The sequence below is a fragment of the Thalassophryne amazonica genome, chromosome 11 (assembly GCF_902500255.1).
Source record: "Thalassophryne amazonica chromosome 11, fThaAma1.1, whole genome shotgun sequence".
In the NCBI taxonomy this organism is placed as follows: Eukaryota; Metazoa; Chordata; class Actinopteri; order Batrachoidiformes; family Batrachoididae; genus Thalassophryne; species Thalassophryne amazonica.
The window spans coordinates 12,950,636-12,975,533 of NC_047113.1; the positions used below are offsets into that span (position 1 = coordinate 12,950,636).

The 24,898-nt window shown below is 41.1% G+C and overlaps 1 protein-coding gene across 1 annotated transcript in view; it reads right to left on the reverse strand.

Annotated features, from left to right (window-relative positions):
• Positions 1–24,898, reverse strand: part of tenm2 (teneurin transmembrane protein 2) — an 899,715-nt gene that overhangs the window by 82,351 nt on the left and 792,466 nt on the right. Inside the window, 5 exon segments of the mRNA XM_034181532.1 lie at positions 2,698–2,724; positions 3,694–3,879; positions 10,190–10,390; positions 13,858–14,052; positions 14,477–14,578. Of these exon segments, the coding sequence (XP_034037423.1) occupies positions 2,698–2,724; positions 3,694–3,879; positions 10,190–10,390; positions 13,858–14,052; positions 14,477–14,578 (711 nt within the window).

Consider the following 24,898-nt stretch of genomic DNA (forward strand, 5'->3'; position numbering starts at 1 on the left):
TGGCCATGTGAAAATCCAATATGACGGCCAGGTAGGGGTCAATAAAGAATGACACAAGGGTCAAAATTTAAAAATGCTCCAATCATATTGAAAGCTATACCACATTATATGTCTGATCACAAAGATTCCAAAAAGGCATAGTTTGGACTATCTATGACTGAATGTTATGGCATTACGGGGTAAAAACAGCCAGAATGGTAAGAAAGGTCAGTTTCAGTTTGCACAGGAGTCAAAAGTTAAAGTTGCTCCAATTTTGGTAGAAAGTGGTGCAAAATATTGGTTGAACTAATAGGATTAATAAATGGAATAGTTTTGACTGTGTTGAATGTTTGGTTTGCAGAGTAAATGTCAAACAGTGTTGATGTCCATTGGATTCTATGGCATATGACGTATGTTACCCTGTAACGTGACAACTAAGCATGACACATGGTGCAAACTATTTCTTTTTAAACTCCTATTAACTCAACCAATAATTTGCATCACATTTTACAAAAATTGGAGCAGCTTTAACTTTTGACCCCTGTACAAACTGAAACTGACCTTTGTCACCATTTTTGCTGTTTTTACCTCATAACTCCATAACATTCAATCATAGATAGTCCAAACTATACCTTTTTGGAATAGTTATGATCAGACAAATAATGTGTTATACTTTTCAATATGATTGGGGCATTTTTAAATTTTGATCCCTGTGTAATTCTTCATTGACCCCTACCTGGCCACCATATTGGATTTTCAAGTGGCCAGCACTTTTTTCTCAAACACTGATTTATGAAGAACATTCATGCCAAATCTGATACTTGTATGACCAAGTGAACAATTCTGGCCAAAAGTCATACTTATCTGCTCCACTATGAGAAGAAGGGGACAGAGTGGCAGTAGATGCACTTAACCATGCTTCTTGGCTCAACAAGAGGATTCAAATCAAAAGGTTTTTATCTTTAATTATTACCACTTTCTGCATCAGGGGACTGCTCATGATGCTGTATTAACAGACGGGCTGGAATAGATTGTCCCCAAGTATTCAGCTCAGGGAACAAAGGTAGTTAGCAGTGATTGCCTGTTAAATGGAGTTGCCTTTTAAAGCAGCCAAATACTTATGAAGCACCCAGACAGGACAATCCATAGCTGACATTGATCAGCTTGCTGAGGCAGGCCAGCACGAGGCTCCCCTCTCTTTAATGCCAGGCACCAGTCAATACCCCCTCATACTAACTAGAATAAAGTGGGATTTCAGAAACTATTAAGTCCACCCTCCCCACTAATGTAGTTGGACTCTGATGAAATCCCCTTAAAAAGGAGAAGAAATTGCCTTGGGTTATGGGTCAGCACACACACCCTTGTGTGTGTGTGTGTGTGTGTGTGTGTGTGTGTGTGTGTGTGTGTGGAGTGGAGGTATTTGAATGTATAGGGGGAGGGAAGGCACAAATGCAGAGTGGTGGTGTGAGCGAGAGATAGAGAAGAATGAGAGTAAACTGAAGAGAGACCAGAGACAGGACATTGTACTGAAACATTTCCACCATTCACTCGTACCGCACTAAAGTTCATAAAGTAAAGGTCACCGCCATAAATCCAACACTACTGCCGGGGCTAAGGCTGGACCAAGCGCTTTCTCCAAAAAAAAAAAAAATAGCTCCGCTCATCTATTCCTGCTCTCGTTAATAAGCCATCTTAAAAATTACATCGATTCCTTCACGCCGCGTGTTCTCTGACAAGTCTCTCCGTCTGCCATCTGTTACTCTTTCCTCCCACTCTACCGCTCGTGCTCTCTTTTTAACCCTGCAATTTACCTTTTCTCCGAACGAGCTCTTCATAAAACAATGAGAGCTATTCCATTAAGCGTAGAGGGTGAGAGGACACTCTCCACGGTGCTCCTGGGACCTGTACTGTCAGGCAATCAGCGCCGCTCTGCGGAACCCGGCGGAGCCTCTGCCACCAGGTGCTCTATTAAGCATTCGCGCGGTGTATGAGACAACTCACCTTAGACCTGCACCCCTTTTCTCTCTTAACCTCAGAATCCAAACTGTTTATCATTGTGTGATCTAACAACACGGTTTTTCCTTTAGCTTGGAGGTTTAATGATAAGATCTGGCAATATTACGCCCGCTACATTCACATGCATGCACAAAAAATTTATTAGTTGCTCTACCATGACTGCAACTGCAATTTCCAAATGTAGACACATACACACATGCACTCAGCGGCTCTGCATCTTGTTTTTTTTTTTTTTTGACACCACACGAAGGGCTCGCATCAGTGGCCTATGAAATTCAGCAATTACCTGAAAGGTTTTCACTGTTTGTGTGAATCAGCTGTGTTTACGCAGGGCATGACTGGAATAGCTGAGTGTTCGTGTTGGAAAATTCCAAATGAGAGATATGGCGACTAACACGCACACACGCATGCACAACCACACATTCACTGCACAGCCCGTCACCACTGCTGATACCACACTCGGCTCTACGGTACCCCACAACATCGAGGCTCAATGACAGCGTGCCCGCCAGCCGTAGCGCACCGATGCGAGCAGGAAGCGCGCTACAGATGGGGAGTTATCATTGAGGCTGGCGCCCGAATCTACGGACAGATAGCACCACAGATTCTACAGAGCCAAGCCAGGCCAAAACCCACAAATGCAGCAGCTAGCTTCTACCACCACAAGCTAAGAAACAAAAACACCAGAGTCAGATACGATACCTGCTTTGTCAACCATGCTCCCATGGTCTGCAGCGGGAGAAAACGTGCAAAAGGTAAGAGATGGGGAGACTTTAAAAATAAATAAAAAAATAAATAAATGTAATTAAATGCAAGTAACATCATGCAGAGCTGAAATGAACAACAGGCAAGCTGAGATACGCTCACATTGAGAGTGTTTGGTGTGAGTGAAGTTTGCTTTGCACCAGGTTGAGGCCTGACAGCTTTTTTTATGTCGGGCTGATGCTGCAGTCAAAGCTGCCCTACTTTCTGATACGGGGAGGGGGAGAACATATACTGTAATTCCACTGTGCATTTTCATGCATGTGTGTGTGTGTGCGTGCACACTTGTTGGTATACATGTTCGTGCGTGCATCAGGTTACAGTCATAGTGCTTGCGGTGACAGGAGAATGAGACTTTGGATCTCAAAGGAGGCTGACACTCATCCGTCCAAAGTGACACTGATGTTAATGTGACACAGACAGACTGACTATATATATATATATATATATATATATATATATATATATATATATATATATATATATATATATATATATATATATATAAATCACATGCACACACATGCACACAATGTGAGATTTTTTTGTTTGATCACCGTGAGGTGAAGAGTTTTACTTTTCATCACGAAGCTTCAGTGTTTCAAAAGCCAAAGAAAGTGTGACTCCTGGGGCGTTGAGAGGAAACCTAAAAAGAGCTAAATCCTTTTTTTTTTTCAAATCCTCCCACTGTTGCTTCTTAAAAGTTTGCTCCTTTCGTCTCTGCTCGCCTACTTCTTACGTCAGCTCCTCTTTTTTTATTTTTAAAATTTCCCTAAGGTCCCCCTTTTCCTTTTAACACAGTAGAAAAAAAAAAGCAGATGCTTAAGTGTAATTGGGTGCTGGTGTTTGTGTGTACACCCACGTGTCGACACGCAGACAAGCAAACACACACACGCAACCGCACATCCACATGCACACACGAAATCCCCTCCTTACCGATGGTGCAGTGCTCCCCATTCCAGCCTTGGTGACACTGGCACTTTCCATCTTTGCACGTTCCATGTTTGATGCACAGCGGGTTGCACACTCTTTGGTCGCATCCTGCACCTGTCCAGCCCTCCTCACAGCGACAAGCCCCGCCCATGCACACGCCATGAGTCCCACAGTCAACAGAGCACACCTCTGAGGGAAGACAGAGATTTGAAAAACAAACATAATTTCTGGACTCAGAAACGTGCCCCTCCTGAATCAAAAGCTGTGGAGTAATCAAATACACGTTACACGTGATTAGAGTTTTGTGCAGATGTTGCACGCAGTGATGGGGCATGTGGTGAGAAGTGACAATTCTGCTTGTGCGCTCCAGTCCCCTGGTGTGCAGAGAATGTTCTATGTACTGATGTTTTGATACACACTTGCTGAGGGAGCCTGCGGTGAGAAACAATGCTGCATTTATTAAAGTTGAGCATTGCTTTGCTCATACGAAATGCTGCAGCTCTGTTTGGGATTCTGGAATGAGAAACACAAGGGCGGAAAGGTAAAGGATGTTGCCTCTCCGACAGTTCCACATCATTAGATTTATTTAAAGGAGCGTGCATGATGAACATTTTATTGGAAGAAACATTAAAAAATGGAGGTAACTAATTTTATTTTTTTTTTCTTTTCTTCAGTAGTATGTCATCAAAAGAACAAATCTGCAAGATGGAAATGTCAGTTTTCCCTAAATACAAGACAAGAAACAGGGCATAAAAAAACTGAACAGTAAATTAAAAACCCTTGGGATAGTTCAAGCAAATTAACCATTTTAAAGGTAAATAAGGTAGTAACACAAAATATTTCTCCACACAATATTCACCATGCGTATGCATAGACTCACAACTTGCCCAGTCAACCAAATCACACATTTCATGAAAGTCAACACAGACAATATTTGTGCTTGCCTTCAGTGGGTACTTGGAACAGGGGCGTAGCACCAAATTCTGGGCCCTAGGTACCAGCCATATTGAGCCCCCCAACCACACACACACTGTTGTGTTCTTTTTTAATCAACAGAAACACCAAATTTCTAATAGGTAGCCAAACCAGGTCTACATCATGTATACTTTAGATCACACCTGGGAGTCAGAACCCTTTTTAAAGTTGGGGGAACAATATTGAGTTGGGGGGTCTGGGGGACCAAATTGCAGCATTTTCTAGAAAAATGGTGCAATTTGGTGCATCCCCGTGCATTTTAACAGAGATATACCCCAATGTTAACTTGACTACAAATTAGGGTTTGGGATATAAAATCTACAGTCACAGCAAAATATCTAATTTAACACAATTTTCCAAAATAAGTAATTAAATAAAAGTAAGTGTAATTCATCGCTTAACAGTGTGTAATTCTCTTTGTGAAGAAAAAAAAAATACATAATACAATATTCTACAATCGAAACATTAAAGAACAGATTACCCATTTTATAGTCAATGTCATTCAGTAAACTCAGTCCATATTAATAACAGACTTTCAGAATATTACTCCCTTAACCTACAACTTGTAGGTTAAGGGAGTACTGTACTGTCTTATTAAGTATTACAAAATACTGTCATAATAAAAATGACATATTTTATAACCCTGTATTTGAAAAAGAAGGTAATTCCTGTTATTTCTTAACAATATTAGACTGAATAAATCAATGCAGTATATTTGTGTAAATAAGGAAAAAGGTTAATTCATATTATATACTCTCTACAATTAATACCATAATAGCCCTATTCCTTTTCTGTATACTTTGTAATTCTCTGTAATATTATATAGTTTGCATAGTCATCTTCTATCTGTCCCTCGGTTCCTGGGACTACAAAGACACACCATTTATTAGGTAATCCTAAAAAGCAAATAGACAAAACAGGAAAAAAATGTTGTAAAGGTTACTAAAATTAAATAATTTGCTTGTAAAGTGGATCCATAAGCTCACCTTCACTAACATCCTCGGTGCTTGTGTTGTTTATGGTTTTGTCTTTTTATTGTTTTAAATTTTTAATTCAATTTTCTCTGTTTTTATTATGCCGTGTGAAGCACCTTGAGGCAATCTCATTGTCAATTGGCGCTATATAAATTGATACATTTGATTTGACAAGATGAGGGACCAGAACCTGGACCAGCACCTCCTGCTTTGTCTGAACTGTCAATATGACTGTGGTCATATTATATCCCACAGACGACAGGCAGGCAAATGCATGTTTTTCTGTCATTGTAATAAAACAGACTTTTCCAAATCTGCGCATATATAATGAAAGGGACAGCACTAAATGCACGCAGTTATTTTTAGCATTTGGGTAATTAATTTGCCATAAATGCACTAACAAGCAGTGGCAAGTCAGGGGAGACTGGGTCAAGACATTTGATTTTCTTGCAGCAGAAAACCTGTGCCAATTCAACATGCAGATCCACCTTGGATTTGCTGTGGCGACCCCGAGTGCAAACAAGGGAGCAGCCGAAAGGACTTACTTTTTAGAAGTAAGCTGTCCTGCTCCTGTCCTGTGTGTCGTCACAGCAGCAGCCACGTGCTGCTCCGTGCCCCCCCCCCCACACACACACACACACATGGACTGTGTGTCCCGTGGGGGGAGATGAGCAGAGATGCGGCTGCTTGTTTAGTTATTTTGCCACCAAAACCGCTGTGGGTTTATCGTGTCTTTCCCTGTTAAACTGTGATGTTTATATGTCCTCAGTGCTGATATTAGCAAGTTTCCTGCGTGCACATTATGACAGTTTTCAAGCTCACCTCTCTTCTCAAAGAATTTGATTAGCAGCTGTTTTCCCTCATTTAGTTTTCTTTTTTCTCTTCTTTTTTGAAATCCGGACTTAGATTTTTTTTTAGTAAAGACACGTCTTATTTCAGCCTAAAAACCTCTGACCATTTTACAGCTGTGCAGGGGTGGAAGGGCCCACAGAGATCTTTCAATATTATTGTTAGAGCAGAATTGTGTTTCGCAGCATTTATACATTCATTCTAATTATATTCTTTTACAACATGAATTGTATGGACATTAATAACATGCAAGACAAAAATGTATTTAATGCCAGTTTTTTGTGGGCCCCCTCCCGTGCTCTGGGCCCTGGGTACATAGTACCCTTTTTATCCCCCCCCCAGTCCGACGCCCCTGACTTGCAAAGCTAATATACACTGGATGGTTGACTTCTTAGGTGTGGAGCCAGACTGCTCTGCTAAGCAACAAGTCTCTGACTTCTTCCCAGTCATTTTTGGCATTTGCTCGAGATGTGTTCTGACTTCCACACTCTTCAATGCTTGGATGGACTGGATGCTGGGTAGGGTTGTGCAGACAGGCAGTTTCCCTGCCTTTGTTTGCAAGAAAATGTTTACCGATCTTGACTTGGTAAGATGATGCTGTAATCTTAGGGCCCGGTCACATGGCACTCAACGATAGCTGAACAAAGGATACAAAGTCCAAAAAAAAAAAAAAAATTCACTGAAAATATCCTCTCAGATATTGTCAACATTCATGCAATACATCGGACTTGAGAGATTGGGCAACGTTGGACGACAGTCAAACAGAACAACACGGAACACGGAAACTACCCAAACGATAAGGAAGCGTCAAGACAGACAGCAAAATGACACACGGACGAATTGTGCTTATCGTCGGTATTTGTTCATATTTTTCAACAGTTTGAAGATTTGGACGAAGCTCCAGCTGCAGGAACGAAGCTGGATGATGGTTAAACGATGCCTCCCAAAGTCAACGCAAGTCCAGATTTCGTGTTTTGTTTGGGCTTCGTTGTCCTTTGTTAGTGCCATGTGACCGGGGCTTCAAGCTGAGTGAGGAGGTGGCGTGCCTGAAGACAAATATGTGTTGGGGCCCCAAGACCGGCCATGACTCAATTTAAGAACGCGAGGCGAACTTTGAAATCTGAAAATCTTCTGAGCTCCACCCAGATCTTTAATCTCAATTTTTATTGACATATGAGAATAAAGTGAAGCATACACACACACACACACACACACACACACACACACACACACACACACATATATATATATATATATATATATATATATATATATAAATATATATATATATATATATATATATATATATATATATATATATATATATATATATATATATATATATATCCCCTCCTGGCATCCGTCCGTCTGCAGGAGATGATGGTGTAGTGTACAGTTTTTTAATATACTTTTTCAATTCAGTTTCAATTAATTTCATTTATATAGTGCCAAAGCACAATAAAGCTGTATAGCCCTGGTCCGAATATGAATAATGAGCCATGTAGCATGTTTTTTTTTTTTTGGTGTGAGTCCAGTTATTCAACAATCGTGGGAGAATAGTGGCTCTGAAAGGCTCTTAGAGAGAGAATATTCAGCTAACGAGGGTCATCTCTGAGTGTGGCATTAATTTCAAGATGTTTTTTTGGGGGTGGGGATGTGATCCACACAGTTGCAGGTGTATATAATTAAATACCTCATTGTGGTGTCTTTTTATTTTGATCACAGAGAGCTGGGTGAACATGCAGAACTGCTGCATTTAATGACTCTGGAACACAGGTGAAAACCAGCCTGGCACACGAATGCGCACACCGGCCGGACTGTACAGGAGCGTCTTTTTTTGGACGGCATTTAAATGTGACAACATCTTGAATGGATGCTGTGAATTGAAAACCCACACTTTAAAGGGACCAAGTGTGGGAGGGCTGGAGGTTAGGAGTAACCTATACCTAAACGTGTACCAGTGTCGCGTTACATGGCGCTACATGGAACATATGTGGCTTGACGTGGATCATATGCGTCAACATGAACCAACTACTGGTCAGTAGTGTTCATGGCAGTATTGGCCCTGAAGCTGGGTTGGTATTTTCAATCACTGTACTCAGTTCCAGCTCAAACTGTACAGGACCCCATGGTGTAAAAGTTCAGAGCACATGGTTTATGTTCTCACACACATTGCACATTCAAAAACCACACATCGGACTCGTGTTTCCAGAAGCAAAATGTAAACAGAAGCTTTTTTTCAAACTTAATTTACAAAAACTCTCGATGGGAGACATCAAAGTTAAAAAACAACAACAACAAAAACATTATAAGACAGGTCTGCGGTGTTTGCACATGCACAGTGCGAGAGGTTGGACGCTTGTAGCACTTCAGCAGCGGGATACCCTCACGACGGCCGACCAGAATATCAAACAGGTTTGATTTTCATCTGACCATATGATCGGCGATCAGGAGGTGGTCGTGAGATGTTAAACGCAGCTCGTTACTCCATGTATACTAAGATGCAGGATGCGATTAACATGTTGGTTTACAGTCAACCAATCAGTGTTAGCAGAGGCACATTTTACCCAGAATGCCATCTGTCTGTGTTTGTTACAAAACTTCAGAATTAGTGCATTATTCAACATTAAAAGATATATGTTATATCTTAACTTTGCACAAATGACAGAATTGACATTAATGGAGTTATTCTATCAGTATTCATTTTATTTATACACCAAACCATAAGTCAGCACTGCTTTATTTTCCAAGACCTCTGTCTGACGGCAGCATTGTGATTGAGTAGAGAGTTGAGCTTTGTGGCTCCTCTCAGCTGCGTTTGTGCTGGAAGCAATGTAGTAAACTGGAGCTTCCAGCAGGGGACAGGACGCTCAAAGACAGAAATGCTGACTCATTGTTTGGGTGTGTTGTCGCTTTTGATGCTACCAGAAGCGATCGTGGTGTTAAAACTCAAAATCAGCTTGTTAGTAGTTGCAAGTGTAACGGAAACAATACTGGAATTTATAGGTTATCGGTTATCTGTAACTTCCGATACTTACTTATCTGATTATCTGTTATCGAAGTTAATTTTTTTGGTTATCTGTGCATATATATATATATATATATATATATATATATATATATATAAACTTTCATTGCACTTTGGGGACTGTGGCCTACACTTTGGGAACCACTGCCCTAAACAATCAACAACAACAATAACAACAATAATAATAAAAAAATAATAATTATAATCATAACCATCATTATCATCATCATCATCATCATCATCATCATAAATATTACAAAAGAAATCAACCTTCAAAAACATGTGGAACTGTTGATATGGATGAAAATCTCTACATGATTTCATGAACAGAATTTCACAGTGTAGGCCACTGAGGGACATTGACATTAAAAAAAAAAAAATACTCATGCTTTCTCCAGCTTGTCTGAAAATTTAAGAGTTGCCATATCTTACTTCTGAGCAGGCTGTATTTGTTTATGGTTTTGTGGATTACATTAAAGCTCTGCTTCCAAATGAGAGCAGTATGTAATTTAAATTAAACTAATTAGAAACATACTCCAGAGGATCACAAATCTTCTTGGGGCCCCAGGAAGTCATTAGCCCTGTTTCCTCACATTCTGACACTGCACACTCCATAATATGTATTTACTCCACGTACACAGTATGGTACTTGCAACTGAGCCACAGTACTTACCCATCGAACAGTCGGGTCCCATCCAGTTGGGGTCACAGCTGCACAGGCCGGTGTCTGGGATGAAAGCCCCATGGCCATGGCACTGGTCTGGGCATTGGGCCCTTGGCAGCTCGCAGTGGAGCCCTCCCCAGCCTGGCTTACAGTGACACTCCCCATTCACACAGATGCCATTGTTGGAGCACGTTGGATCCAAGCAATCCACTGAATAAAACCAGAGACACACACAGTAAAGAGAAAGAAAGAAAACAGACAAACACAATGAACAATAAGAAGAATTTACATTAGAATGGAAACAAATTAAATATTAGGATTATTTGAGAAAAAGCAGAAGTGACAAAGGACATGTTTTTAGTTTTTTTGTACTCATAAAGACAATGATATTAAAAGAAAATAAAACCAGTCATATTACAAATGCAATTAAAAATAATGAATAGCTGAGTCTATAATTCCGGCACCAGAATCAAAGTGATGCAGTGATCTCTGCTGACACATTATGAGCCTTGTCCGTGTGCATGTGTACGTGTTCTGATGCTAAGACATCGGGGAGAATCAAACGCTGTCACTATGCCAGGATGACCGGCAGCTCCAAGCACAGCCAGTGAGTGAAAACCAATTTGACAAATTACCTCCTTGCTGCCACGCGCCCACCCCTCCTCCGGCTCCTCCCATTGCTCTGTCCAGGTCGCTCACACGTTCCCTCGCCTCTTATCTGACACTTCGCTCACCCCCTCCAGCACCTCAGGCATGATTGACCTCGCCGCGTGCTTGCGCTGCGTGGACGTACACATTGATAAAAGCACGCGCTCCAACGTAACCTCGGCCCTTGATTTCTGTTTGGCTAGCAGAAACGGCGAATCAACAGTTATCGATTTTCATGTCGCTGCAGCTCCAGGTAAATTGTTTGAGGGACTCGGCTGTGATGAATATCAGATTTGAGACCAGAGGAGAGCTGGAAAAAAAAAAAAAAATTGGATGAGAGTGAGTGTGGGGGGTGGGTGGGGGGGGGGGGGCAGCAGGAGAAAATGCTGATCTTGCTGACTTCTGTCAGTCTTCTGCTTTCTTGTCTTTTCTTCACTTGCACCTTCTTTTGTCTCGACTTTTACCAGCTCTCTCTTTCCTCATAAATATTCACTTTTAACAATCATCCTGACTCCACTCTCTGCTCTTATCCCCCCCCCCCGTCTTTCTCTTTTGCTTTCTATCTTTTTGAAAATGTGGCAGGCTGATCCCTCTTAAAACCAATCAATAGAAGCGATTTCACCCCTAAGTAAAATGTGATGTGTTTAGCAGCCGTATCATACCTCATCTGTGTATATGTGAAGGACACTCAGGGTACGATTACGATGCGAGCATAACGAGCCAACCTGGTCTCACGGCAAGTCGTGCTTCAGCAGCACGAAATATACATTAATCTGTTGGTTCGTGATATTGTGACGAAAAGCGCCTCATTTTTGTCACGGCAGCACAAATTCATTCTCATTCATTCCGTGATGGCTGCACGAAATTAAAAGTGAAGCGGGGTTGGGGGGGGGGGGGGGGTCGGGAATGGTTATGGTTAGGGTGGGGGGAAGGAGTAAGATTAGGTTATGATTAAGGTTAGGGTTTGGGGTGGGAGTAGGGTTAGTAATAGTGAGTTAAAAAAGGTCCGTCACAAAAATTTGACTCATTTAATCACGGGAGCATGAAAAAAACCAAACAAAAATGTGAGACTGAGCTGAATGAGCCGTCTATCCAGAGTTTGGCGTGTCAATTTTGGGGAGAATGATGGGTGTTTGCTGCAAATTTTGCAGTTTTTTAAGAAAAATAATGTCCACACAGATCTTACAACACACAGTACTCGTGTTTTGCGTGAAATTCTGCCTAAACCAGTGTTGCCACAGTTACTTTGAAAAAGTAATCCAATTACTGATTACTGCTTGAAAAAATAACTTAGTTACTTTACTGATTAGTCAATTGTAAAAGTAACTAAGTTAGATTACTAGTTACTTTTTTAGTTACTTTCCCCAGCTGCCGACAACAACCCTCTGCCACCTCAACATGACAATGATACCTGTTTTGCCAAAACTCACTTTATAGTCACCCTTTCTTGACTTCAATGAAAATAAATACTTGTTTTATGAAAAGTAAAGACCTCTTTCTTGACCTCATATTTAACTGATGACAGCACTGTAACAGTAAAACTTGCAATTTGTAACCTACATTGTTTATAAATGTAACTATTAAATTCTTTCTAACATTTTTCTAACATTTAAATTCTCTCTAAACATTTTACTTGTCGAAATTGTTATTATTATAAGTAGTATTAGTAGTTGTAGTAAAAAAAGAGGCTTCAAAACTGGACCTTTAATCTAGGGGTGGGTGGGGCACATCCTTGCCCCATGCCCCCATTTGATCTGGATTCGCCCCTGCTTTGGCGTTTGAGCACAAAGAATGGATAACATTTATTTATGCAGAAAACATGACCAGATTTACAGGTAAGAAAGTTTTATTGCGTTTTCACATCATGTGGTCCTCAGAAAGAGAGTTTAGGTGCATTTGAGTGGAAAATAGTGTTAGCTGTGGACGCATCGTGGAAGATCAGCTGTTTTTAATGAGCAGATACAGAGCGGCTCAGCTCAGAATTCTAAATAAAGGAGAAAAAAGCATAAAAATGTCTTTGTAAAGCTCAGTGCAGGTGTGCTGTTGTCACCACGCTTTAAGAGGTGAGGAGTCGTAGCTGCTACAAAAAACCGCGGATGAAAAGCTCACAGCTCACTTACAGTGGGCAGTTCAGTAATCAAATAATAGTAACGCACAGTGACCTGGAGAAGCAACTTTAATCGGATTACTGATTTGGAAAGATTAACGCGTTAGATTACTCGTTACTAAAAAAAGTGGTTAGATTAGAGTAACGCGTTACTAAGTAACGCATTACCAGCATCACTGGCCTAAACAGAGCGTGGGCAAATGTACAAGCACAGCCAGTATTGTCACCTGGTGTTTGGTGAATCTGTCCATTTTTCAGCACACCCCCTCCTTTGACACCGCTGACTATGGTGTCTATTTTGCAGTTGACAAAGTATTATTCTTCAATTGTCCCCATTTGATGTTGTCAGAAATATTTGAGCCTGTGCAGTGCCCTCTAGTGGACGCATTGCTTAACACCTGGACCAATGTAAAGGACAAATGTAAGTATGTGAGCAGTAATGGTTACATCAACTGAAAGACGTGTTGATTTATATACGTAATGAGCCTTAAAGATTACAGATTAAAGATTTTTCCTAGAGCCTAAGTCGCATAAAATTTTTGTCAGAATCAGAGCACTAAGCAAAATGAACAAAAATTAAAGAGCTGATGGTAGAGAAAAAAAAAGGTGTGACTTCTACTCTGTGTAACTTATATATGCTTTTTCATCTTCAAGAAGCTTATTTTTTTTTTTGCACTTATACTCTTGTATGACTGGAAAAATACGGCATGTATAAACAGAAATAACTTAACAATTCCTGCTTAATGTCCAGCATTGGCAATACCATCACATATCCCTGATCATCACACACACACACACACACACACACACACACACACACACACACACACACACACACACACACACACACACACACACACACACACACACACACACACACACACACACACACACACACACACTTAACCCTGCTTCTTCTCACCCTCAGCACAGTTCTGCCCTTTGTAACCGATGGAGCACACGCAGTTGCCGTCCGTGCAGGTTCCGTGGCCACTGCAGAGAGGATCGATGCATTGTGTGACAGGGATGTCGCACTCAGGTCCCTTCCAGCCACTGTAACACACGCAGGAACCTTTGTCGTATTGGCCATTGCCGCTGCACAGCACTGGGCAAGCCGCTGAAAGAAGGAGCAGATATAAAAAAAATAAAATAAAATTATCGGGCTTTTCAGAAAGGCAGGGAAAAGCCACATACCTGCCTTGAGCCCACTAACAATTCACCCTGAAGGAGGGTAAATAGAGTGGTAACAGGGCCTGCAGAGTGACAGGAAGAGTAATTACAGGCAGAGGTAACTAAACTATTCATCAAAGCTGTCTATCCCAGGTGAGCCCAGAGCCAGAGAGACGCCAGCTCGGGAAGCTGCCATTCATCATCATCTTGTCTCAGCTTCACCTTAGGCCATAAGCGATCCAGCTTCTCTTAAACCTCTCTACTGTTCACACAGCACGGAGCTGTTTCATAGAAACAGTCCTGCTTGCATAATTAAAGTGACCAACAGCAGCTCTTCTGATAGGATAAGACCATTTCTAAGCACCTAATACCTTTTGAGCAGTCCATGCCGTGGAACCCTGGGAAGCAATGGCACACACCCGAATTGCACTCTCCGTTACCATGGCAATTGCGCGGGCACTCTTGCACTGAATCTGTGAAAAAAAAATGTGAGAGAGAGAGCGAGACAGAGGGGAGGGTGAGAGAGTTTGACGGCAAGCATCAAAGCATTCGATTAAATCATTGGCACCCTCCATTCTTAAAGATACTATAAATCGAGTCGAGGAACCCAGAGTCTCACAGGCATCAAAAGCTTCCAAGATGGAACGTATTCTCTTTGAGTGCATTTTTCACACAGTGGGGACAATGCATTTTGAATCAGAGATTCCTCCAGACAGTATCTATTATCCATCCACCATGGGAAAAAGTACAGTATTTCCCAGCAACACACAAATTTCTCAAACCATTCTGGTGATCTTAAAACTCCTTTTATCTATTCCGACCCTCCTCTTTTACCCTTTCTCAATTTTCTTTGGCTGTGTATGCGCCAATTAAGCCCACCTGCATTATTAAATCTTCTCACACTTGGCTGTTTGTGTGTAACTAGGCAGATTCAGAGTCCTGAGACTCGGCTCTGTTTTTACAGTGGAAGCATAAAACATGGCTCAAGTACTTTTCAGATTTAGAGCCTGTTGTTATGTAGAGATCATGAAATTGGAGAGCAAAGGTTCATTCATCATGGGCGTGTTGCCGGCTTATCATAACACCAACATATCAGTGGCTGTGTCCCAATTCAGCATCTGCACGCTACTACTGGCTGCGTCCCAAGAAACTCTTCAGGGTTCAGCTCCTCCGACACAGCGGAGGTTGGAACAAACTGTTCTCGAACCACTGGGCCACTTATGACCAGTGTTGCCACAGTTACTTTGAAAAAGTAATCCAATTACTGATTACTCCTTGAAAAAGTAACTTAGTTACTTTACTGATTATTCAACTGGAAAAGTAACTAAGTTAGATTACTAGTTACTTTTTTAGTTACTTTCCCCAGCTGCCGACAACAACCCTCTGCCACCTCAACATGACAATGATGCCTGTTTTGCCAAAACTCACTTTATAGTCACCCTTTCTTGGCTTCAATGAAAATAAATACTTGTTTTATAAAAAGTAAAATAAAAACCTCTTTCTTGACCTCATATTTAACTGTTGACAGCACTGTAACAGTAAAACTTGCAATTTCTAACCTACATTGTTTATAAATGTAACTGTTAAATTCATTCTAACATTTTTCTAACATTTAAATTCTCTCTAAACATTTTACTTGTCGAAATGATTATTATTTTAAGTAGTATTAGTAGTTGTAGTAAAAAAAGGCTTCAAAACTGGACCTTTAATCTAGGGTGTTGTGAGGGGGGCACATCCTTGCCCCACACCCCCATTCCATCTGGATTCGCCCCTGCTTTGGCGTTTGAGCACAAAGAATGGATAACATTTATTTTTGCAGAAAACATGACCAGATTTACAGGTAAGAAGGTTTTATTGCATTTTCACATCATGTGGTCCTTAGAAAGAGAGTTTATGCGCATTTGAGTGGAAAATAGTGTTAGTTGTTGATGCGTCGCGGAGGATCAGCTGTTTTTAGCAGCAGATAGGGAGCGGCTCGGAGAAAAAAGCATAAAAATGTCTTTGTAAAGCTCAGTGCAGGTGTGCTGTTGTCACCGCGCTTTAAGAGGTGAGGACAAGTCGTAGCTATTGCAGAAAACTGCGGATGAATAACTCACAGGTCGCTTAAAGTGTGTAGTTCAGTCGAACTCCGACCTCCTGCCCACGGACCAAGTTTAATGCTGCTATCGACCCACAATGCAAAAACAATAGTAATGCACAGTGACTTGGAGAAGTAACTTTAGTCTGATTACTGATTTGGAAAGATTAACGCGTTAGATTACTCGTTACTAAAAAAAGTGGTCAGATTAGAGTAACGCGTTACTAAGTTACCGGCATCACTGCTTATAACATAAACAGCTGATGATTACAGCCTACGAAGCATGTATGGCCGGCGATCACCTTAGTATTTCTTATGTTTTTCTTGTTGTTTAATGCTGGCAAATTATACAGTATTTTTTGTCTTTATGATGCCTGATTCTGTTTTTTCTCTCTGTTTAAGGTGCAGCACCATCCAGAGATGGGAGTTGTATTCGTGTTGGCGATCCTCCTGTCCTGTGCGCCAACAGCATTTCTTGTATATTCATCTGTGAATTGTTCTGTGAATTGTTCTGTAATTTATGTTTGTAGCATGGCCCAAGCAGAGGGTCACCCCTTTGAGTCTGGTCTGCTTGAGGTTTCTTCCTCAGAGGGAGTTTTTCCTTACCACTGTTGCTCTGGGGGTTGGTAAGGTTAGACCTTACCTGTTTGAAGTGCTTTGAGGCAACTCTGTTGTGATTTGGCGCTATATAAATAAAAATAAATGGAAAATAAATTGAAATGTAGTAGCTGAGTTGTGACACAGCCAGTGTGTCACCTGTCATTCCATGTAAACTGAGATGCACCCAGTGCACAACACTGTGGTATTAAGTAGATGCAAGTGAGAGGTGTGACAGGTTTTCTGGCAAGGACATGTGTTCCAGCACAGTGGAAACAGCAGGAAGTACAGAAATAACACACAAAGTTGTCGTGACAATTGTATGCGAATATTATTCCAATTAAAGGTCACAGGGGAGCTGGAGCCTATCCCAGAAGTCATGGGGCAAGAGGTGGAGTACACCCTAAACAGGATGGCAATCTTTCACAGGGCCACATATAGACAGGCAAACGCACTCACATCCACAGACAATTTGGAGTCAGCAATTCACCTAACCTGTATATCTTTGGAAGTGGGAGGAAGTTGAAGCACCTGGAGAGAATTCACCCAAACATGGGGAGAACACACAAACTCCAAACAGAAAGGACCGGGCGGGAAGTGATCTCAGAACATTCTTGTTGTGAGGCAACAGTGCTAATCACTAATCCACCGTGTCACCACACGGGTTTATGCATGTACATATATGTATTATCAACAGTATATATTTATGTTACAATACCATGTTTAGAGTCCATGCCGCTTATCAAAACTGACCCTCGTCTACCCCCACTCCCCGCACCCCGTGTTTGTCCACCTGCCCCTTCTGCAGGAAGGAAGGAGAGCAATGTAAGAAAATTTACATAACAGAATTATTTAAGTTTTTTCCCCATTATTTATTACTTTTATTTTGTTGCTTCATTTTGTTTCCAATTCAGTTTCATGGTCCCATGATCTGCTATTGCATTCATAAAAACTTTCTACTTTTGAACTCTGATAAGACTGAAATGATAGTTCTTGGCCCAGCAAGACATCGGCACCAATGTGATCAGCTGGCGCTTAGCCTAATTTCATGTGTTATACATCATACTGACAAAGTGAGGAACCTTGGGGTAATCTTTGATCCTACGTTGTCCTTTGACCTCCACATTAGGGACATTATGAGGACTGCTTTCTTTCATCTGAGAAATATAGCAAAGATTCGCCCCATCCTGTCTATGGCTGATGCTGAGACTCTGATTCACGCATTTGTCTCTTCTAGATTGGATTATTGTAATGCTTTATTTTCTGGTCTGCCGCAGTCTAGCATTCGAGGACTTCAGTTGGTGCAGAATGCTGCTGCCAGAATTTTGACACAAAGTATAAGGTTTGACCACATTACTCCCATTTTGGCATCCCTTCATTGGCTACCAGTTTCTGCCAGATTGGATTTTAAAGTTTTATTGTTGGTTTATAAAATTGTTCATGGACTGGCGCCTTCCTACTTGGCGGACTTGGTTAAGCCATACGTACCTGCGAGGCCTTTGCGTTCGCAGGGCGCAGGGCTTCTGTGTGTTCCAAGGATGAACAAAAGGTCTGTGGGGTATAGAGCCTTTTCCTACCGTGGTCCAGCTCTTTGGAATGATCTGGAATGACCGTGACTATCCAGGGTTGGGACCAGGAAGCAGAGTTGTAGTCTTACACACCTCTCTGCAGCTTCTCTCCCCCTGCCATCCCCTCATTACCCCATCCCCGTAGAGACGGTACCTGCTCCCAGACTACCAATAACCAGCAAAAATCTATTTAAGCATAAAAATTCAAAAAGAAAAAATAATATAGCACCTTCAGCTGCACCACAGACTAAAACAGTTAAATGTGGTCTATTAAACATTAGGTCTCTCTCTTCTAAGTCCCTGTTGGTAAATGATATAATAATTGATCAACATATTGATTTATTCTGCCTTACAGAAACCTGGTTACAGCAGGATGAATATGTTAGTTTAAATGAGTCAACACCCCCGAGTCACACTAACTGTCAGAATGCTCGTAGCACGGGCCGGGGCGGAGGATTAGCAGCAATCTTCCATTCCAGCTTATTAATTAATCAAAAACCCAGACAGAGCTTTAATTCATTTGAAAGCTTGACTCTTAGTCTTGTCCATCCAAATTGGAAGTCCCAAAAACCAGTTTTATTTGTTATTATCTATCGTCCACCTGGTCGTTACTGTGAGTTTCTCTGTGAATTTTCAGACCTTTTGTCTGACTTAGTGCTTAGCTCAGATAAGATAATTATAGTGGGCGATTTTAACATCCACACAGATGCTGAGAATGACAGCCTCAACACTGCATTTAATCTATTATTAGACTCTATTGGCTTTGCTCAAAAAGTAAATGAGTCCACCCACCACTTTAATCATATCTTAGATCTTGTTCTGACTTATGGTATGGAAATAGAAGACTTAACAGTATTCCCTGAAAACTCCCTTCTGTCTGATCATTTCTTAATAACATTTACATTTACTCTGATGGACTACCCAGCAGTGGGGAATAAGTTTCATTACACTAGAAGTCTTTCAGAAAGCGCTGTAACTAGGTTTAAGGATATGATTCCTTCTTTATGTTCTCTAATGCCATATACCAACACAGTGCAGAGTAGCTACCTAAACTCTGTAAGTGAGATAGAGTATCTTGTCAATAGTTTTACATCCTCATTGAAGACAACTTTGGATGCTGTAGCTCCTCTAAAAAAGAGAGCTTTAAATCAGAAGTGCCTGACTCCGTGATATAACTCACAAACTCGTAGCTTAAAGCAGATAACCCGTAAGTTGGAGAGGAAATGGCGTCTCACTAATTTAGAAGATCTTCACTTAGCCTGGAAAAAGAGTCTGTTGCTCTATAAAAAAGCCCTCCGTAAAGCTAGGACATCTTTTTACTCATCACTAATTGAAGAAAATAAGAACAACCCCAGGTTTCTTTTCAGCACTGTAGCCAGGCTGACAAAGTGTCAGAGCTCTATTGAGCTGAGTATTCCATTAACTTTAACTAGTAATGACTTCATGACTTTCTTTGCTAACAAAATTTTAACTATTAGAGAAAAAATTACTCATAACCATCCCAAAGACGTATCGTTATCTTTGGCTGCTTTCAGTGATGCCGGTATTTGGTTAGACTCTCTCCGATTGTTCTGTCTGACTAATTTTCATTGGTTAATTCATCCAAACCATCAACATGTTTATTAGACCCCATTCCTACCAGGCTGCTCAAGGAAGCCCTACCATTATTTAATGCTTCGATCTTAAATATGATCAATCTATCTTTGTTAGTTGGCTATGTACCACAGGCTTTAAGGTGGCAGTAATTAAACCATTACTTAAAAAGCCATCACTTGACCCAGCTATCTTAGCTAATTATAGGCCAATCTCCAACCTTCCTTTTCTCTCAAAAATTCTTGAAAGGGTAGTTGTAAAACAGCTAACTGATCATCTGCAGAGGAATGGTCTATTTGAAGAGTTTCAGTCAGGTTTTAGAATTCATCATAGTACAGAAACAGCATTAGTGAAGGTTACAAATGATCTTCTTATGGCCTCGGACAGTGAACTCATCTCTGTGCTTGTTCTGTTAGACCTCAGTGCTGCTTTTGATACTGTTGACCATAAAATTTTATTACAGAGATTAGAGCATGCCATAGGTATTAAAGGCACTGCGCTGCGGTGGTTTGAATCATATTTGTCTAATAGATTACAATTTGTTCATGTAAATGGGGAATCTTCTTCACAGACTAAAGTTAATTATGGAGTTCCACAAGGTTCTGTGCTAGGACCAATTTTATTCACTTTATACATGCTTCCCTTAGGCAGTATTATTAGACGGTATTGCTTAAATTTTCATTGTTACGCAGATGATACCCAGCTTTATCTATCCATGAAGCCAGAGGACACACACCAATTAGCTAAACTGCAAGATTGTCTTACAGACATAAAGACATGGATGACCTCTAATTTCCTGCTTTTAAACTCAGATAAAACTGAAGTTATTGTACTTGGCCCCACAAATCTTAGAAACATGGTGTCTAACCAGATCCTTACTCTGGATGGCATTACCCTGACCTCTAGTAATACTGTGAGAAATCTTGGAGTCATTTTTGATCAGGATATGTCATTCAAAGCGCATATTAAACAAATATGTAGGACTGCTTTTTTGCATTTACGCAATATCTCTAAAATCAGAAAGGTCTTGTCTCAGAGTGATGCTGAAAAACTAATTCATGCATTTATTTCCTCTAGGCTGGACTATTGTAATTCATTATTATCAGGTTGTCCTAAAAGTTCCCTAAAAAGCCTTCAGTTAATTCAAAATGCTGCAGCTACAGTACTGACGGGGACTAGCAGGAGAGAGCATATCTCACCCATATTGGCCTCTCTTCATTGGCTTCCTGTTAATTCTAGAATAGAATTTAAAATTCTTCTTCTTACTTATAAGGTTTTGAATAATCAGGTCCCATCTTATCTTAGGGACCTCGTAGTACCATATCACCCCAATAGAGCGCTTCGCTCTCAGACTGCAGGCTTACTTGTAGTTCCTAGGGTTTGTAAGAGTAGAATGGGAGGCAGAGCCTTCAGCTTTCAGGCTCCTCTCCTGTGGAACCAGCTCCCAATTCAGATCAGGGAGACAGACACCCTCTCTACTTTTAAGATTAGGCTTAAAACTTTCCTTTTTGCTAAAGCTTATAGTTAGGGCTGGATCAGGTGACCCTGAACCATCTCTTAGTTATGCTGCTATAGACTTAGACTGCTGGGGGGTTCCCATGATGCACTGAGTGTTTCTTTGTCTTTTTGCTCTGTATGCACCACTCTGCATTTAATCATTAGTGATCGATCTCTGCTCCCCTCCACAGCATGTCTTTTTCCTGGTTCTCTCCCTCAGCCCCAACCAGTCCCAGCAGAAGACTGCCCCTCCCTGAGCCTGGTTCTGCTGGAGGTTTCTTCCTGTTAAAAGGGAGTTTTTCCTTCCCACTGTAGCCAAGTGCTTGCTCACAGGGGGTCGTTTTGACCGTTGGGGTTTTACATAATTATTGTATGGCCTTGCCTTACAATATAAAGCGCCTTGGGGCAACTGTTTGTTGTGACTTGGCGCTATATAAAAAAAATTGATTGATTGATTGATTGATTGATTGAATGATCTACCTGCTGTTATTCTGCAGTCTGACACGGTGGAGATTTTTAAATCAAGACTGAAGACCCACTTTTTTAGACTGTCTTATCATTAATTTTTTAATCTGTTTGTGTTTGCTTTGTAATTTCTTTTTATTCTACTGTGTTTTTTCTTTTAACTGTGCTTTTCTTGCTTTTAATTTTGAATTTAGATTAATTTGTGTTGTTGTGAATTATGTGAAGCGCCTTGGTGCGACTTTGTCATGATTTGGCGCTATATAAATTAATAAATTATTATAAATTATTATAAAAACCAACTCTAATCCTGTTTCTCATGAATTTGCATGCAATTTGACTGGAGGACTTGCATACACGGACACAGCTGGTGATCTGAAAAATTTGTGGGCGTTCATCCGCAACCAGACCCTAAAAGTGGCTGAGGATTACATTTGAACCACTAGTGTCCACAGAAAGAGGTATTTCACATATGAGGACCCTCTAAATATCATTATAAGGAGTCGTAGTTTGCAGCTTGATGGAAATTTTAGGATGTACAGGGAGCTGAGAAAGCGAGTTGTGACATCCCTGAGAATGGACAAGGAAATGTTTGTTAGAGGAATATGTGATCGGGTGACACACCATCTGTGGTCTAGTGGCCCTTGACCCCCTTACAGAGTAATCAAAGCAATTTGTTTCTTTAAACCTACACCTCTTCCCACTGCAGTTATGGCAGAAGATGGTTCAGTCCTGACAGATGCCTCTGTTGTAGTGTCACGTTGGGCCAGCTACTTTGAGCAGTTGTATAAGGCTGATCCTCCTGCTGGGATGCTAGACATTTCTTGTTCCTATTGGTGAATCTAAAGTCAAGTGTGAACCATCTAATTTTGGTGAGATCTCAAAGGCCATGAAACAGCTGAGGGTGGGGGAAGCTCCAGGGATTTGTGACATTGGAGCTGAGCTCCTCCAGGTTGCTGTTCTCTTGACATTGCAAACAATTTTTGTTTCAATCTGGGGGACAGGGATAATCTCTACAGATCAGAAGAAAGGACTTGTCCTAATCTGGAAAGGAAAGGATGACTGTATGGATTATAACAACTATAGGGGTATCACACCACTTTCTGTGCTGGAGAAAGTGCTTGCATGGTTTATTCTGAATAGGATTCACTTACAGCTACTTGCTGCTCAGCGACCTGGCTTCACCAGTCTGGCTTCACACTCAAGACGTCAACCACATTCGAGCCTCATAGAATGCAGACATGAATATCTGCAGTGCTTCTTTGCAGCCTGTGTTGATTTTCACAAAGTGTTTGATTCCATTGACTGGACTGTTGTCTGGGGCATCCTAAGAATTTGTGGGATGCCCAAGAAGCTACTGGACATCACAGTCAGCCTATATGCTACTACTGTGACTGCTGTGTGGAGTGGAGGCAGAGACCCTGAGTTTTTTCCAATGAAACTGATATTTGCCACTGTCCAATGGTTGCATGGACTGGGTGTTGAGTAGGGTTGTGGAAACCAGTGACTTGTTTACTGAATTTGACTTAGCAGAAGATGCTGTGATCTTTGCCAAATTAATTAGTGAGGAATTGGAGTGACTGGGTTTGAGATTGCCCTGGATCAAGACTAAGATTCAGGCTTTGAACAACTTTGTGGACTCGGCCATTATAAGTGCATCTGTATGTAGTGAAGTGTTGAACTTGTAAGACATTCACTTACAGTATCTCACCAGTGACATACATGTCTCTGGGACCCCTGTCTATAAGATGGAGAGGTGTTTGAGAAGAGCTTGTGAAGTCATGAGCTCACTGGACAGAGGTGTTTGGAGATACAGATATCTTTGCAGGCGAACGAAGGTCCAAATCTTGACTTGGACCTTCAAGACTGGTGCTACCTGTCTTGCTATATGGTGAAATTTAGACACAAACCAGTGACCCAAGATGATGACAGATGTCTTTAGTACTAGGTCTCTTTGGAGGATCACTGGAATGACTTTGTATTAAATGAGCGTTTAGTAGAAGAAATTAAGATGAGGAGTATCCCTTTCATTGTAAGGGTCAGCTTCAACATTTTGGTCATATGATTAATTTCTCTGTGTGATCCAGCACAAAGGTGCCTGAGCATTGAGGACTCCAGTATCTGACAGATAGATGGTTATTTTACAGATGTGGGAATGGACCAATTCTCTGCTTGGGTGGTTGCTATCCAAGACCTGGGGTGGTTCTGCAGCTGCAAAACACATGCTCCCAGAGTTGACTTGACTTGACTCTAATCATCTAAAATAGCTCACTTTTGATTCAACCTTTTACTTCTGAACTAATTTCTCCACGTTGCAGCTATATTTCCTTGCTTTGCCTAAATGATGCTTTCTCACCAGGAAAAGAATACTTAGTTATTCCTTGACCTAGTTACAGAGTTGTACATAGTTATTCATTTTCCACATCACTGTGTGCAGAGTCTGTATGTGTCATGAACGTGCCACAGGAGGCTTTATAATTACGGTTTACCAGAGACCACACCTCATCTTTAAACAAACACACCCATGGGCATGCAAATGAGTGCAAGTATAAGAAAACCATAGCTGGGCCTGGTCCAAAGCTGGAATTATGCTTGTGCAGCCAGGTGCTCCTTTGCATCAAGTAGATGATGGGCCCTTGTGTATTTGTCCATACACAACTGTAATGCTTTTCCCAACCTTTAACTCCCCTTAAACATTTCAATACCAATGGTAAGGATGAATTTTGGACTTGTTTCTGTCACTGTCTCGAGATGTCACTCTCATGTCTTCTGTGTTTGCAGAAATTGTTGCTCAACCTATCCACACTGCCCCCATCCTTTCTTCCCAACCTCAGCCCCTTATTTCGCTCTTACACTCATGCCACCTTCTCTTTCACTGCTCTCTTCAAATTGTCCTCCCATCCCTCATTCTACTTCATTCCATTTTGGCTTTACCCCACTATCGTGTCTTCCTCCAGTTCCCATTCTCCCTACTCACTCTAATTCTACCCTCACTGCCT